This window comes from Theobroma cacao, chromosome 4 (assembly GCF_000208745.1).
Source record: "Theobroma cacao cultivar B97-61/B2 chromosome 4, Criollo_cocoa_genome_V2, whole genome shotgun sequence".
In the NCBI taxonomy this organism is placed as follows: Eukaryota; Viridiplantae; Streptophyta; class Magnoliopsida; order Malvales; family Malvaceae; genus Theobroma; species Theobroma cacao.
Window position 1 is genome coordinate 9,581,225 of NC_030853.1, and position 15,328 is coordinate 9,596,552.

At 35.4% G+C, this 15,328-nt stretch overlaps 2 protein-coding genes across 4 annotated transcripts; one reads left to right on the forward strand and one right to left on the reverse strand.

Annotated features, from left to right (window-relative positions):
* On the forward strand, window positions 1,666-7,086 carry LOC18601342 (alpha-mannosidase 2). The gene is made up of 4 exons (XM_018119684.1): window positions 1,666-2,363; window positions 3,139-3,288; window positions 3,520-3,552; window positions 3,913-7,086. The coding sequence occupies exons 1-4, from the start codon at window positions 1,788-1,790 to the stop codon at window positions 6,643-6,645; spliced, it is 3,492 nt and encodes a 1,163-aa protein (XP_017975173.1). The 5' UTR covers window positions 1,666-1,787; the 3' UTR covers window positions 6,646-7,086.
* On the reverse strand, window positions 7,478-12,211 carry LOC18601343 (mannose-1-phosphate guanyltransferase alpha). Of its 3 annotated transcripts, none has more exons than XM_007032261.2 (15): window positions 11,924-12,211; window positions 11,708-11,805; window positions 11,358-11,458; window positions 11,188-11,266; window positions 10,968-11,028; window positions 10,834-10,880; window positions 10,631-10,723; window positions 10,404-10,494; window positions 10,046-10,094; window positions 8,898-9,014; window positions 8,661-8,808; window positions 8,467-8,559; window positions 8,288-8,356; window positions 7,991-8,033; window positions 7,478-7,883 (listed from the first exon to the last, which is right to left on the reverse strand). In XM_007032261.2, the coding sequence occupies exons 1-15, from the start codon at window positions 11,982-11,984 to the stop codon at window positions 7,783-7,785; spliced, it is 1,251 nt and encodes a 416-aa protein (XP_007032323.1). In that variant the 5' UTR covers window positions 11,985-12,211; the 3' UTR covers window positions 7,478-7,782. The 3 variants fall into 3 exon arrangements, with proteins under 3 accessions (XP_007032323.1, XP_007032322.1, XP_017975174.1); XM_007032260.2 differs by having other exon boundaries at window positions 8,898-9,017; XM_018119685.1 differs by having other exon boundaries at window positions 8,898-9,017; window positions 11,188-11,270; window positions 11,380-11,458; window positions 11,924-12,205.

A 15,328-nucleotide genomic window follows, 5' to 3' on the forward strand; every position in this document is an offset into this window, starting at 1 on the left:
TGAAAATTTCTCCTAACTTCATCTAGCCAGATTCTCACTGCAGCGAAAATGAATCTCGCTGCATTGGGGGAGGGTGTGCATTGGCTCTGTTTTTGCTGCAACGAGAAACTCTCAAGTGGTTCCAGATTTTGGTCTGAATTTTGTTGCAGTGGAAATTCATTCTCGTTGCAGCGAATGCCTTTCCGTTCCAACAATAAACCCTTTGTTTTGCTTGTCTTACATAGATATTTTAAAACTTTTTCATTCTCTTCAACTTCATGGGTTATCATGGATTTTCAATGATAAGGAATTAAATAATCAAGGGTTGAATTAAGAGGTTTTATAAGAAATTAAACTAAATTGCATTGTTTGTAACTAAAGTGCATCATGTTTTCAAAATCTCTTCGTATCATTTGCTTGTTCCCTTCTTATATTCACTCACTGAGTTTATACTCACTCTTTTAAACTTCATGTTTTCAAATTCGGAGGCAGTTGGAACCTAGAATAAGGCATCCGCTTGTGTTCACCCTTTGGTAGGTATCTTGGCGCTCAGTAGTCGTACCCTTGTCCAAGTCACTTCGCTGGTCGTCGAGCGTCTGTTGCATGTGTACATATACACGTGATGTAAATCTTTAAGAGTTATGCTACAAACAATATATGTATAATTTGGATTTGATGATGCCATTATGAGATGGGAAATGTACGACCATATTTTGGATAATACAAATGTAAATTCTTGGTTGTCATAGTATGTTATTACAGTACTTATAGTGGAAAATTACAAAACATGGCTTTATGAATGTTTGAAGAAAGTATGAACTTGATTACATAGAAAGGCTTGCTTGGATTTCGTGGGCTGTGCCTATTGGGCCCATGCACTAGTCATGGTCCGAAAATTGGACTGTGACAAAATTTTCAAAGAATTTTGGAATAAATAAGTTTTTATATGCTCATCAAATAGAACTACTTCCTTATCTTTAATCTAAGGTGAAGGGTTTCTAAAGTTTTTTTTTTTCTTTTCGTTTGAAAACACAAAAAAGAAGACTTGCTACCAAAGTATAAATTAAAAGGCTAAAGCCCTAGAAATTTCACACTTTCAGTTTGTAACTATCCTCTTAGGAGCTTTAAAGCTTAAGAAATTTTAAAAATATAAAAACAAGATAAACCTAAAACATTGGAGTTTTGTTTGTAAAAATGATGGATTTTTTTTCATTATTTTTTTGTTCTTTTGGAATAATATTAAGCTTTGTGTTCATTTTCTTTGTTGGATTTCTAAATAGTATTAGGTTCTTGTTTTTATTATAATTAAAATGCAAGTGTTGAACTAGAATGTGGTGCATACTCCTTTTTACACAATTTTTAAACTGTTTAGAAAAATCTACAAATTTTTTACAGAGAGTGAGGTTCATTTTAATTTATCTTATTTGTACAAGAAAGATTTAGCAACAATTTCATTATTTTCTTATTTTTAAGAGAAATTTTTAGCAATAAGTATTTAAAAATTTAATTGAAAGATTTTGGGATGAAAGAGATAGAACAAGGATTTACCTCCTCCTTAGTAAATGAAATTTTTTGTTCTGCATTGCTTTTTTCATGTTAATGAAGGGACCAACATTAAAAGTCATATTTGACCAAGTCAAGTCTTCAGTCTTCACCAAAACACAAGTTATTTCTTCTTTAAAAATAAAAAAAGCAAAGAAAATCCTTGGATCCCAGCACACGCACTCACCCAACAGACAGCAAAACAAAGGAAGCTCTGTTTCAAAGAAAAAACAGGGGAAAGAGAAGCAAAATAACAATCCTCAGAAATGCCCTTCTCCTCCTACCTTGGCAACACCCGCCGTGGCGGAGGATGGGCCCAGTCGTTACTTCCTTCTTCATCAGCCACCGTCAAATCGACCCCCAAATCCCATCCCGCTCGAAAGTCACGCAAACGGACGGCTCTGATCAACTACCTCTTCACCAACTTCTTCACCATATCTCTTTCCCTATCCCTTCTCTTCTTCCTCCTAACTCTCCTTCTCTTCGGTATCCCGAAACCCATATCATCCCACTTCAAGCCCCGATCCACAACCCGAAAGCCTACGATTCGGAAAACCGTAACTCGAAAACAGCCCACCTTGAATCCAAAGCAGAACGGTGCCGTGGTAGACGTAACGACTAAAGAACTGTATGATAAAATTGAGTTCTTGGATAAAGATGGAGGGGCTTGGAAACAAGGGTGGAAAGTTAGTTACAATGGAGATGAATGGGATAGTGAAAAATTGAAGGTTTTTGTGGTACCTCATTCACATAATGATCCAGGGTGGAAGTTCACTGTGGAAGAGTATTATGAGAGGCAGTCAAGGCATATACTGAATACCATTGTTGACACTTTATCAAAGGTGAGTTTTCTTTTTATTGGTTTGGGGGGGGGGGGGGGGAGTGGGATTGGGTTGGGAGGTTACTTATGATGGGTTTTTGTTGAAATGGGGTGAATAAAGCTGGAATTTGCATTGGAATTTGGTTTTTGAGCTTGTTAGTTTTTTCTTTTTGTTGATATTTAGTGCTGAATAAAGTTGGACTTTGATTGGGATTTGGTTGTTGAGCTTGCTAGTCTTTCTTTTTTGTTGATATTTGTTGTTGGAAAAAAGTTTTAATTTTGCTTGGAATTTGATTTTTCAGCTGGTTAGTTTCTTCTTTTTCTCTTTTATGTTGATATTTAGTGTGGAATGAAGTTAGAATTGTGATTGGCGTTTGATTTTTGAAACTTGTTAGGCTTTTGTTGATCAATAGTGCTGAAGTGAGGTGAACTGAATGAAATAATGGGAATTCTTTTATCTTTCCTTTCCTTTGTAAAGAAATGGAATTTCGGTCATCCTTCTGATTCCTTTGGGAGTTATGGTGTTTCTTTTTTGGGAGTTAGTTTTGATGAATATGTTGGATTGTGCTGAAATGGTTGAATGAATTGAGTGTTTTGATTGGCATTTGGTTTTTGAGCTTGTTAGTTGCTGTTTTGCTTCTTGGATTATGTATTTTACAAAAAGCTGGTTATTGTGCACTTAGACTTATTTATAACTATTGAATCAAGGAGAAACAAGAAATTGTTAACTTTTGTTTTCTGATTAACAAATAATGGCAGCCTGTTAGATTTGGTAAATTTTGAAATTGTATTTGCAGGATGGTAGGCGGAAGTTCATATGGGAAGAGATGTCCTACTTGGAAAGGTGGTGGAGAGATGCCTCAGAGGATAAAAAGGAATCTTTTACAAATTTGGTGAAGAATGGGCAGTTAGAAATAGTAGGAGGTGGTTGGGTGATGAATGATGAGGTATGCCCACAAGCTTATATAATCCTAGAAATTCATGCATGTGGGGTGGGGGCTTGGTTCATTGTTTTCTTTTCTCATTATGCTCTCATTCTCTCTCTTTTCTTTGCTTTGCTTTTCTTTTTTGGTTATTTTAGCCCTGTACTTAGAATTAAACTTCACTATGGCTATCTCAGAATTGTGAGGTTTTGATTTTGACTCAACAAGTTTTTTGTTTTCTTTTTCTCGATACAGGCAAATTCACATTATTTTGCCATAATTGAGCAGGTATACCTTGAACCCTTTTTCTTGATGATTGTATTTGGCTTTATGATTGTCTTTTCGGAAGGTTTTTGGTATGTTGAGGTCTTGTGACTTATGTGCATGTCAATGATTGTGTTCCATGATGTCAGGTTCTAAAATACCAGCTTGTCATATATTTTTGGATTTTCACTTGAAAAGATGCTTGACATGTTGGAATACACATCCTCAGAAACCATGATTTACTCATGCATTTGTGATGTCTTTCTTGTTGTCTTTGCATTTACATCAATGATCAACAAGGTTTTTATTTGTCATGATTTTCTAACCCTAAAAATCCTTTAGTGCCTCATTTTTACTTTGAATTTCTCATATTTGTAAAAGCAGATAACTGAGGGAAATATGTGGCTGAATGACACTATAGGGTTTGTTCCCAAAAATTCTTGGGCAATAGATCCATTTGGTTACTCACCTACCATGGCTTATCTCCTCCGCCGTATGGGCTTTGAGAATATGCTTATTCAAAGGACTCATTATGAGCTGAAGAAGGAACTTGCTTGGAATAAAAATTTGGAATACATATGGCGTCAGAGCTGGGATGCTGAGGAAACTACTGACATTTTTGTACATATGATGCCATTCTATTCATATGATATTCCACATACTTGTGGACCAGAGCCTGCTATTTGTTGTCAGTTTGATTTTGCTCGGACGCATGGCTTCTTTTATGAACTCTGCCCATGGGGAAGACATCCTGTAGAGACTAACCAGGAAAATGTCCACGAGAGGGCGATAAAACTACTAGATCAATATAGGAAGAAGTCAACCCTATACCGGACCAATACACTTCTTGTACCTCTTGGGGATGATTTCCGCTATGTAAGTGTTGATGAAGCTGAAGCTCAGTTTAGAAATTACCAAATGATATTTGACTACATCAATTCTAATCCCAGTTTAAATGCGGAAGCAAAATTTGGTACTTTGGATGACTATTTCCAAACCCTTCGGGAGGAGGCTGACAGAATAAATTATTCACTTCCTAGAGAAATTGGCTCTGGTCAGGTTGGAGGTTTTCCTTCTTTATCAGGTGACTTCTTTACTTATGCTGATAGGCAGCAGGATTATTGGAGTGGGTATTATGTGTCGAGACCTTTCTTCAAAGCTGTTGATCGAGTACTAGAGCATACACTTCGTGCATCAGAAATGTTGATGGCATTCTTACTTGGTTATTGCCAGAGAGCACAATGTGAAAAGTTGCCAACGGGGTATGCTTATAAGTTGACAGCTGCAAGGAGGAATTTAGCTCTTTTCCAGCATCATGATGGGGTGACTGGAACTGCCAAGGATCATGTTGTTCTGGATTATGGAACTCGGATGCACACTTCTTTACAGGACCTGCAGATTTTCATGTCCAAAGCAATTGAAGTATTGCTTGGAATTCGCCAAGAGAAGTCAGATCAGACCCCTGCCCAGTTTGATCCTGAACAGGTGAGATCAAAATATGATGCTCTACCTGTGCATAGAGCAATCAGTGCTCGGGAAGGAACTGCACAGTCAGTTGTACTCTTTAATCCTCTTGAGCAAACAAGAGAGGAGGTTGTGATGGTAGTTGTTAACAGACCAGATGTTACTGTTTTAGACTCAAACTGGACTTGTGTTCAAAGCCAGGTTTCTCCTGAATTGCAGCATGACGAAAGCAAGATTTTTACAGGCAGACATCGCATCCACTGGACAGCTTCTGTTCCTGCCATGGGTTTGCAGACATATTATATTGCTAATGGGTTTGTTGGATGTGAAAAAGCTAAACCAGTGGAACTCAAACTCTTCTCAAAGTTGAGTTCAATTCAGTGCCCTACACCATATGCTTGCTCAAAAGTAGATGGAGATGTCGTTGAAATAGAGAATTTGTATCAAACTCTGACCTTTGATGTCAAGCATGGTTTGTTACAAAAAGTAGTCCACAAAAATGGTCCCCAAAGCGTCGTGGTTGAAGAGATAGGCCTTTACTCAAGTTCGGGAGGTGCATACCTTTTTCTACCCAACGGTGATGCTCAGCCTATAATTCAGTCTGGTGGACATCTGGTTATCTCTGAGGGTCCCTTGATGCAGGAGGTGTACTCTTATCCAAAGACCTCATGGGAGAAAACCCCCATCTCCCACAGTACTCGTATATACCATGGAGGCAACACATTTCAGGAGTTTCTGATTGAGAAGGAATATCATGTTGAGCTTCTTGGCAGGGATTTTAATGACAGAGAATTAATTGTTAGGTATAAGACTGATACTGATAATAAAAGAATTTTCTACTCTGACTTGAATGGCTTTCAGATGAGCCGGAGAGAAACCTATGATAAGATTCCATTGCAGGGAAATTACTACCCTATGCCCTCTCTTGCATTCATGCAAGGGTCAAATGGCCAGCGGTTTTCTGTTCATTCTCGACAGTCGTTGGGTGCAGCAAGCCTTAAAGAGGGGTGGCTAGAGATTATGCTTGACCGTCGTTTGGTGAGAGATGATGGGCGTGGTCTTGGGCAAGGAGTGATGGACAATCGAGTCATGAATGTTGTTTTCCATCTCCTGTTGGAATCCAACATTTCAACTTCAAATTCTGTTTCCAACTCTCTTCCTCTGAGTCCATCTCTTCTTTCTCATCGTGTTAGTGCTCACTTGAATTATCCATTACATGCATTCATTGCCAAGAAGCCACAAGAAATTTCTGTACAGATACACTCGAGAACCTTTGCTCCTTTAGCTGCTCCCTTACCATGTGATTTGCATATTGTGAGTTTCAAAGTCCCTCGACCATCAAAATATTCTCAGCAGCAACTTGGAGATCCTAGGTTTGTTCTAATGTTGCATAGGCGAAATTTTGATTCTTCTTACTGCCAGAAGGCCAGATCGCAGTGTACAAGTGTGGCTGATGAGCCTGTAAATCTTTTCAACATGTTCAAGGGTCTTGCAGTACTGAATGCAAGAGCAACTTCTTTAAATCTTCTACATGAGGATACAGAGATGCTAGGGTACAGTGAGCAGTTTGGTGATGTTGCTCAAGAGGGACATGTAATTATCACTCCCATGGAAATACAAGCATACAAGTTGGAATTGAGGCCACACCAGTGAAGACGGAGGCTGATTTAAGTACTACTTTCCTACTGATGCTGATCAAATGGAATTAGTAGTGAAGGAGAGCTGATCCTGTATCCCACTGTCAACATAATTATGATTAGTGGTAATTAACCATGTGCTGCTATCCCATGAAATATCTGAACAAGTCAAGAGACTTCAGACTAGCAGAATGTAAAGACTTTTGGATGAAGTGCGTGGCTGAAAAATGAGTAATTTAGTGGAATGGTAAGAGGTTACCTGCATCGAATTATCATAGAAAGATATCAGGATAGTTTTTGCTGTTTTTTGTGTACAATTAGTGTTATTAGTTGAACACTGAGAAATTCATTTTTTGTGATATTTTCTGGGGAACTGAGATTTCTGTAAACACCTTCTAGAGCTAAGGTTGGACCATAATCAACTTGAAATTTTGCTTATATCATTTTGCTTTGCAAATATTGGTTCTCATGCGTGAGAGTTTAAGAATCAAGCATGTGCTAGCAATTTAGTTTGGTTAGCTCCAAATGTATACAAAGTTGCAGAGGAAGGGACTTGGTGTTTGCTTTTTTGAGAATGATATTTAACGCAGTGCAATTCATTTTCTTTTGTTTCTTGTCCTCCAATTACCAGTTTTTGATAATCTCTCAAAATGACAATGATGTGTGCTTCAATGCAACTTTAAAAGGACTGGGATTCCTTGATTCCAATGACAGATCAATATGCGGTATTGACTTGTTCTTCAAGGAATGTTTTGTAGGTGAACAAAATCAGTTAAGGGCATATTCCCTGGAAACATGAGTTTGTCAAAGTTCAATTTAGTTAGTTTTGATCAGAGGTTGATGATTTTCAAACTAACAAGGGTCATAAATACAACTTGGAAACAACAACACAAATCATATGCATAAATAAAAGCAGCAACCTGTAGGATCAAAGCAATCAAATGGCCTATCTCCTTGTTCAAGATTTTGCATTCTGACTTCCAAAATTTTCAATCTACAATAATTAGACTTTTATCCCATATCACAACCTTTTGGTGGAAAAACTTTTCCGCAGCTGTACCTCTACCTTTGATTATGGTGTCACTATCAGCAATAGTTTTGGTGCCTTTTCTTTTTCCAATGGCAAAAATCAGGACCGCTCATCTTTCAACTGTCATAAAATGATCTCGTCCTGCACACTCAAGTTAAGGGTCTTATTCGGAAGAACAATACTATTGATCACCACAACTTCATCTTCAACAGTAACAGCTTCTCCTGCAATAGAGAAACTAAAACTCAACATTTCTTCTGGTATATCGGAGGTTTCAGCCATTAAAAATATATAGTATTGAACCATAGAAGAAATTTAGAAGGAAAAGTACCAAGGATGGTAATTCCAAGCTTTGCATTGTAGTCCCCATCAGCCTGAAAAATAAGGTTGGACATCAGCCAGCCAAGCAAAGATGATCTGCCTTATTTTCTTCTAACATGTTTTGTTATAATCATAAATCATGTTCCATATCATACCAAGAAACCAGTTTGTGCCTGCTATGATAAACCTAAAAGGCTGATTGAACATAAATTTGCTCAATTCATTTCTATGTATTTGTCCCTATGTGTGTGCATGCACGTGGGTATATGCATAGAATATGGTTATTACACAAGAGAACTAAACTTGCCTGGACACGGGACCATTTCCCGATAGATGACTTCCATCCAACAATAGAATTAATAACAACTGCATTTTCCTGACAGGAGAATACAGGAAATTATATTTCCCTTGAATGAATAATTACTTACACTGGCTTAACACAAAGATATGTGAGAACAAATTCCTTACAAGCATTCGCTTCCTTACCTGAACTTCAACATCATCCAAGATGATACAACTTATGAGCCTTACCCCTGCTCCTACACGAACATTTGCTGAAATAGAGACACTGGGACCAATCTGTTCAACAATGTGACTCAGAACTCAGTTGCACAATTGAACAGAGATTGCTCAAAGAGTATATTGAGAACTGCTGGGAGAAAAATGATGAGTTAGAATACCTTTGCGGTTGGATGTACTTTGGCTGAAGGATGCACATACACATCACCAACAATTGTAGCACTTTTAGTTCCATCTCCAGCAGCCAACAGGTGTGGGGAGGTCAAGCGGAATTGAGCAAGATAAAGACCAGAACATTTTACTGACATCCTGTACCAATAATTACAGGTTTATATATGCAGAAGACAGTCAATAATAATTCATTGAAAAAGAAAAAAATATCTAGCCAATCATTCTACCCTGGAGTCTTGATCTGTTCCCAGAAATCCATGGTCTCATATGTATACAACTGCTTCTTTCCAGCAAAAGGGGACAAAATATCTTGATCCAATCTAATAAAATCTACGGGAAGGGCCCTACTGAGAAGAAACAGATACCAGTATTAAATTTGGAACTGCAGCATTTCATAATGAATGGTAACCATAAAAGAAAAGAAAAAACCAACAGAAAATGAACATTTTCTTAGATGGAAAACACATCAAAAAGAGATTGAAAAGAGAAAAACCATATTATCAAAGACTAAAACACATCATCTCGACTTTTTTAGGAAAAGTGGTAGCTCCAGGAGAGATAATTGAGAGGAAACTTGTTATATTGATTGTGCACTGTTGAGGATTATGTGCAAAACTATGTTTTCTCCTCTGCCAAAAATTCTATCTTATAAGTTGGAACTAGGGATGTAAATGGGTTATTGTTATATGGGTAACTGCAGGTATCAAACCCGATAACATAGGGTTAGGGTACCCTATATTTGGTTATGAGGCAGATTAGGGTAATGCTTTTAAAACCCGACACACATTCGAATAGGTTTTAGGTATCACCTTTAGGATACCCTAAACCTGAACCCAATTATATATGTCACAAAAACTTTATATTTCCTGGGATTTCAACTTTTATCCTTTTACCTTAAGACAATCTTTATCATCTCAACCAACCAACCTTTTTTGTAAACTAATAAATGCAATGTTAATTTATATTAGTCGAACTGTGTTGCAAACTTAGTAGGGATAGAACTCATAGGAGGATGGGAAACACTTTAAGTCTTTGCCAAATTTGCCAACTTAAATGGGTATTTAACGGATAGTTGTTTACTATTAGGATTCAGTTTTGGATAGTATTTTGTAATTTTGTACGGGTTTTAATAGGGTTTGGATACTTGATAACTATACAATTTCAGGTTGCTTATCTCAAAAATAGTGGGTACCCTACCCGTTTACATCTCTAGGTGGAACTTGTTAACTTCATGGCACGTATACCGTTATCATCAACATGTATCAAAGCCAAATTATAAACATGACATGTCTCTCATCCATTTTCCTAAATATTTGAAAGTATAGCAGTAAAAGAAAATTTTTTTAAAATAGTAAAACTAATGAAAGAGGTTAACCTTGTTGGAGATTGTAAGGTTTCAAAGCTGGACAAATGGCGTATATTAGCTGCAATAGGACAAAAAAAAAAAGTCATATACTGATAAAGGAGAGACGGTTTTTGCCAAACAGTAGGAAACAACCATGTTGTAAAAGCTTAAAGACTGCAGCATGCAGCATGACCTCAGTCTTATGTTCCATAACAACAAAGTTGAGTTTTTAGCTCAAGGGCAATGGGCTACCACATGTACCCATAAAAAAAAGAAACAGACAGAAATATTTAATGATGTGTAGTCATATCTTATTTCTGCCGAGACTATACAAAGATTACACATATCATGCTTGTTAAGGCATCATCAATTGTAATTAGAAAATAACCTTGGCCTTCCCGGTGTGTGGAGACTTCCTGAATGGCAGTAAAGACATCAGGGGTAAAGATGTAAACTCCACAGTTAATTAAATCACTTACCTGCATTCCATCAAATGTAAACAGCTAATTAAAAAAGCCAGGAAGTAATAACTTTCACTAAATCATTAGTACTATTAATCAAGATATGAATTCCTCATATGCTAAGTAAAAGGTTGAAACTGCACCATGCACATACAAAAGTCTCAGGTTTCTCAGTGTAATGCAGTAGCTCATTGGTGATTGTGTCAGCAACCAACTCGCCAAACTGGTTAGCTGATTCAGCAGAAACCTGCACAGGAAACAAGAAGAAAAAGTTAAAAGACTACCACAACAAAGACTAAAGTTCTTGCAGTTAAAGCAAATTTTAAAAATAAATCTGCAGATAATTAAAATACTAACCTTGATTACTAATACTGTTCCCATCCCACCATATCTTTTGTGAGCCTCTGTAGAAATGAGCATCCAATTAATGCTCAAATTTTAAAGGAGAAGCACACTCAAGTATAAAGTTATATAAGGAACAGGAAAGTTACCAAGCATTTCTGTCAATGGAAAACTGCAACAAACATCACAATTTAGCAGGAATACATGTGACTGCACATAAACAGGACGAAAATATATGATAAATAAATCAAAGCATCTGCACATTCGAATTAGCATTGTTTGAAAAGTTATAGAAGATGGACAATCAGAAATTTGATGAAAAATTTGTACAAAAATGAAAGAATAGAAAAAGTAATGCAGAATTCAAACCGGGTTGTCTTCCATGATTATATTTCTGAAGTAATAAAGGCCACCAGCTGAACCATGGGGTTTATCCTCTTTCAAGTACCTACCTCAACAAACGGGAAAACAAAAAGTGAGACGCAACATATAATAGAAGACTAAAACAGCGAAACATAATAAATCAGTGCACTAATCACCTCACTGGTACTTTCAACTCACTAGAGATTGAAGAGACGTATAATGCAAACTCCCTCTCCTCATAAAATCCAATCAGAAAAATATGAGCCAAGTTGGGTAACTATTCAACAACAGAACAACGGTGTAGGAAATCAATAAACATAAACATTATGACTGGAATTACAACCAAAGATAAATAATAATAATAATAATAATAATAATAATAATAATAATAAAGAAGCATGGAACATAGTGTTGCAATTATGGTACATAAGATTAAGATAACAATGAGAACACAATTGTGTGACAAATGCTTTAAAGTTTATCCGGAAATGGAATAAAGGAGCAAGAAGGTAGTAAAAGAGAATACCCTTTTACAAGCAGAAATAGGGTGATGAACCATAGGCTGCCCTGCTAAAGGGAACAAAGGTTTTGGAGTATTGAATGAGAGAGGCCTAAATCTAGTCCCTGGAAAAAATAAAATCCAAGCAACAAAACAAAACTCATCAAAACCCAAATCCAAAACCCACAAAGAAAATTGCTTCATTTGTTTATTTATTTACATAATGAAAGCAAACTTTATTACCTTTGGTGGGTCCACCAACCATAATCACAGCAACCGCCTTCTCCTGATCTGAGCTCTCCATGTCCAAAAACCCTAGACCTTCACCTCAGAGAGAGAGAGGGAACCGAAAGCAGATAGTAATAGGCTTTCAGTTGACAGAAATCAAAGCTAGATAGGTTTCAGTTCTGGGATTTTAGTCGGACAGTGAAAGGATTTTATTGGCTAGAGTTTGATCTGCGTGCGGGCACTTAACTAACTTCGTGCAGACCGATGACCATGCTGTATGCGGTATCATATCAATTACGAGAATACACCACAAATCTCTCTTCCCAAAATCACTTTTAATAATACAAAAATACTCCTGATAAGTGAAAATGAAAAAAAAATTAAAATAGAAAGCTTAAGTTTTTAATTGCATATTATAAAAAATTAATATTTTATACTTAAAATTAATTTAAATTATTAAAATTTTAATGATAATAATATTTAAATTATAAAATATTAATATTTCAAAATGTTAATAATTAAATTATCACTTACTAATATCTTAAATAAATTATAAATTATTAATATTTAAAAAAAAATAAAATAAAAATAAATAACTATTTATTATAATAAAAAGTTTAAGTTTTTAATTATATGTTATAGAAACTGAATATTTTAAATTTAAAAATTAATTATCAATTATTAATATTTTAATTATCATAAATATTAAATTATAAATAAAATATTAATGATTAAATTAAAAATAAAATATTAAAACTTTAAACTTTAAACACAAATCAAGACGGCAAAAGCAAGCAGAGATAATCATAGCAGATAAATGGAGAAAGGAATGGAGAAAGGAATACAGGAGAACACTTAGCCATGACTTTTATAGAGATTTGGCCTTAATAGCACTTTAGTCCTCTCCCTATATATCACAAGGAATTTGAATACATTAAAGATGCTGCCTTTCTCAACTAGGTTCAAAGATAATGTAACCTTCCAATTTCTAGAGGAATTGTGATCGACGCATAAACCTACATAAGTATGGCCCACTAAGCCCAAGCAAACCTAATTAAATAATGCATGGGTTAGTTATTCATCGCATTTACATATTAATTCATCATCAATTTATGAATATGCATTTAATTCATGAAGATTAGCACATTAAGCAACTTCTCAACATAAAGCGTGACTTTTTTCATATTTCATATAAATATTCACATATTAAAATCAACTGTGGTTTGACACGCATCCCATGCTTGTATTGTTATGGCTCACCTACCATAGTCTTATTATTCACATGTACCCACATCCGGGGCCCAACATAAAGTGCAGAAATATAAACAAATATGAGTATATCAATATTATTTACATAATCAAGTTTATTATAAACATGACGGTTCAAGGACTAGACTAGACATGCTACGGAGTGTATGACATTAGAAGGTTGGAAAGAAGACTCCACCACACCTACCACGAATGAGTTGCTCTATTGCTCCACAAGTTGCTTAGTCAAGCAAGCTATTGATTTGAAACAAAATAGGGAAAAATAATGTGTAAGTCACAAAGATTTCATGAGTGGATACGAGAAAAGGGACAAGCCAAAGATAAAGAGTTTTGCAATAAGTCATAATTTACAAAACAATATGATAATCATATAACTTCTTTTAATAACCATAAACGCATTTGATAAATCTAAATGCATAAAATATAATAACCATATGCAAGCTCAACTTACAAAACATTTGTAAGGAGATAACCGAAGGTGATCGTCGAACCTTTAAACTCAACATTAAACATTCAACTTGAGTAGGTATCATTTATTCAACAATTCGTCTCATCATTTCTAGGTAGACAAAATAATCATTAATTGCTAATCAGGCGTCACAATATCCAATATATAGATATCGAATCAATACATACCATTAGCAAATTAAAGGAGAATGGGTACTTTCACCCAACTCACCCTTACAAAAACCAAGATTGGCATCTAGCAATGCATCATGGCCACCCAATTGTAAAGAGAGTCAAAGGATTCTTTGACAACTTTTCAATGTATAGTCTTACAGTGTAATTCATTCCCTCATCATTGTTAGGAACAAACATGATTAGAGCATTAATGCAGTGGAATAACAAAAATTGAAACAAAATAGAAAGCATGCCTTTTACCTTTGGATCAGTTGGTAGTTTAATGCAAAGTCAAACACTGTAGAAAATCAGAAAAAGATTTTTACCTTTCAAAATGATATCATAAACAAATCGATTCCTTTTGATGTTGAAAAACATTAACACCTTGTTTTGTGAAAGAATTCTAGGCATTCAAACGCTTGGCCTCCAATGTTGCACACACGATTACAACATATCTTTCTCATGGGAAAGCTTTATGCCATGGGATTGTGCTAGCAAGTGGAAAATGATTTGTTCTTTTTTCTTTTTTGATTTCTAGCAAAGAATCAATGGAGAGGTTTTCTGAAAAAGCCCTCTCAAGAATGGCAGCACTTAAGAGAAAAACTATTATTTTTTTTCTTTTATTGCCTCAGAAAAGAGTGGCTATCATGTGATATTCATATCTAGGTTTAATTTTATTGTTAAACTTATTAAAATTTACAAAATAAGTCTTTAATATTATAACAATTATAAAATTTAACTAATGCCTAATTAAACTTTTTTAAATAGGTCCTTAGTAGTTAAAACCTAGAATTTGATTTAAGTCTAACTTAAATAATCACACTCTTAATTTAATCCAAATTGCAACTTTTGTGTGTGACCCATTATGTTCCTAACATGTTGGCAATGGAATTGAATTATAATTTTATTAATTAATTTAAATAAATCATATTCAATTTTAAATTAACTAATTCAATTCCATAAACCAATATTGGCATCAGTAATGTATCATGGCCATCCAATTGTTAGGAGAGTCAAAGAATTCTTTGACAACCTTTTAGTGTACAGTTTATCAATGTAATTCATTCCTTCATCATATATCTCAGAGATGATAAGAGCTTGGTGTAGTGCGTACTTTTATTGAACTCCATATTTGTTCCTGCAGTTATATCATTAGCTTTATTGAGACTTATGAAACTCATTTCATATTTCCTAATCACTTTGGCCATGGACTTGATTATGCTAATGCCAACCAAGAACTAATGAGATATTTACCCTTGAATCACTAGGGGAGATTATTATTATCTTGACCACCCATTTGCCTTTATATGCTTCATACTGTACATAAAAACATCATGTTTTGGCATCCTTGGTTAGGCATCCGTAGGGATGAAATCAAAGCGTAGTTCTCCATATATAAGACAACTTGGAGTCTCAAGTCTAGGAAGTAGTTACACAACTGACACATGAGAAGTATTACATAGACACTTGAGTGGTACCAAATGCAATTCTCATGGCGGGTCATGTTCAGTGAACTCGCTCTCCCATAGT

Coding starts and splice junctions, on each gene's coding strand:
- LOC18601342 (XM_018119684.1), top strand. CDS start 1,788: ATGCCCTTCTCCTCCTACCTTGGCAACACCCGCCGTGGCGGAGGATGG. Junction 3,289..3,519: donor GTTGGGTGATGAATGATGAG/GTATGCCCACAA, acceptor TTCTCGATACAG/GCAAATTCACATTATTTTGC. Junction 3,553..3,912: donor ATTTTGCCATAATTGAGCAG/GTATACCTTGAA, acceptor TTGTAAAAGCAG/ATAACTGAGGGAAATATGTG.
- LOC18601343 (XM_007032260.2), bottom strand. CDS start 11,984: ATGGAGAGCTCAGATCAGGAGAAGGCGGTTGCTGTGATTATGGTTGGT. Junction 11,267..11,357: donor GAGTTGAAAGTACCAGTGAG/GTGATTAGTGCA, acceptor TTGTTGAGGTAG/GTACTTGAAAGAGGATAAAC. Junction 10,495..10,630: donor CTGAGAAACCTGAGACTTTT/GTATGTGCATGG, acceptor GATGGAATGCAG/GTAAGTGATTTAATTAACTG.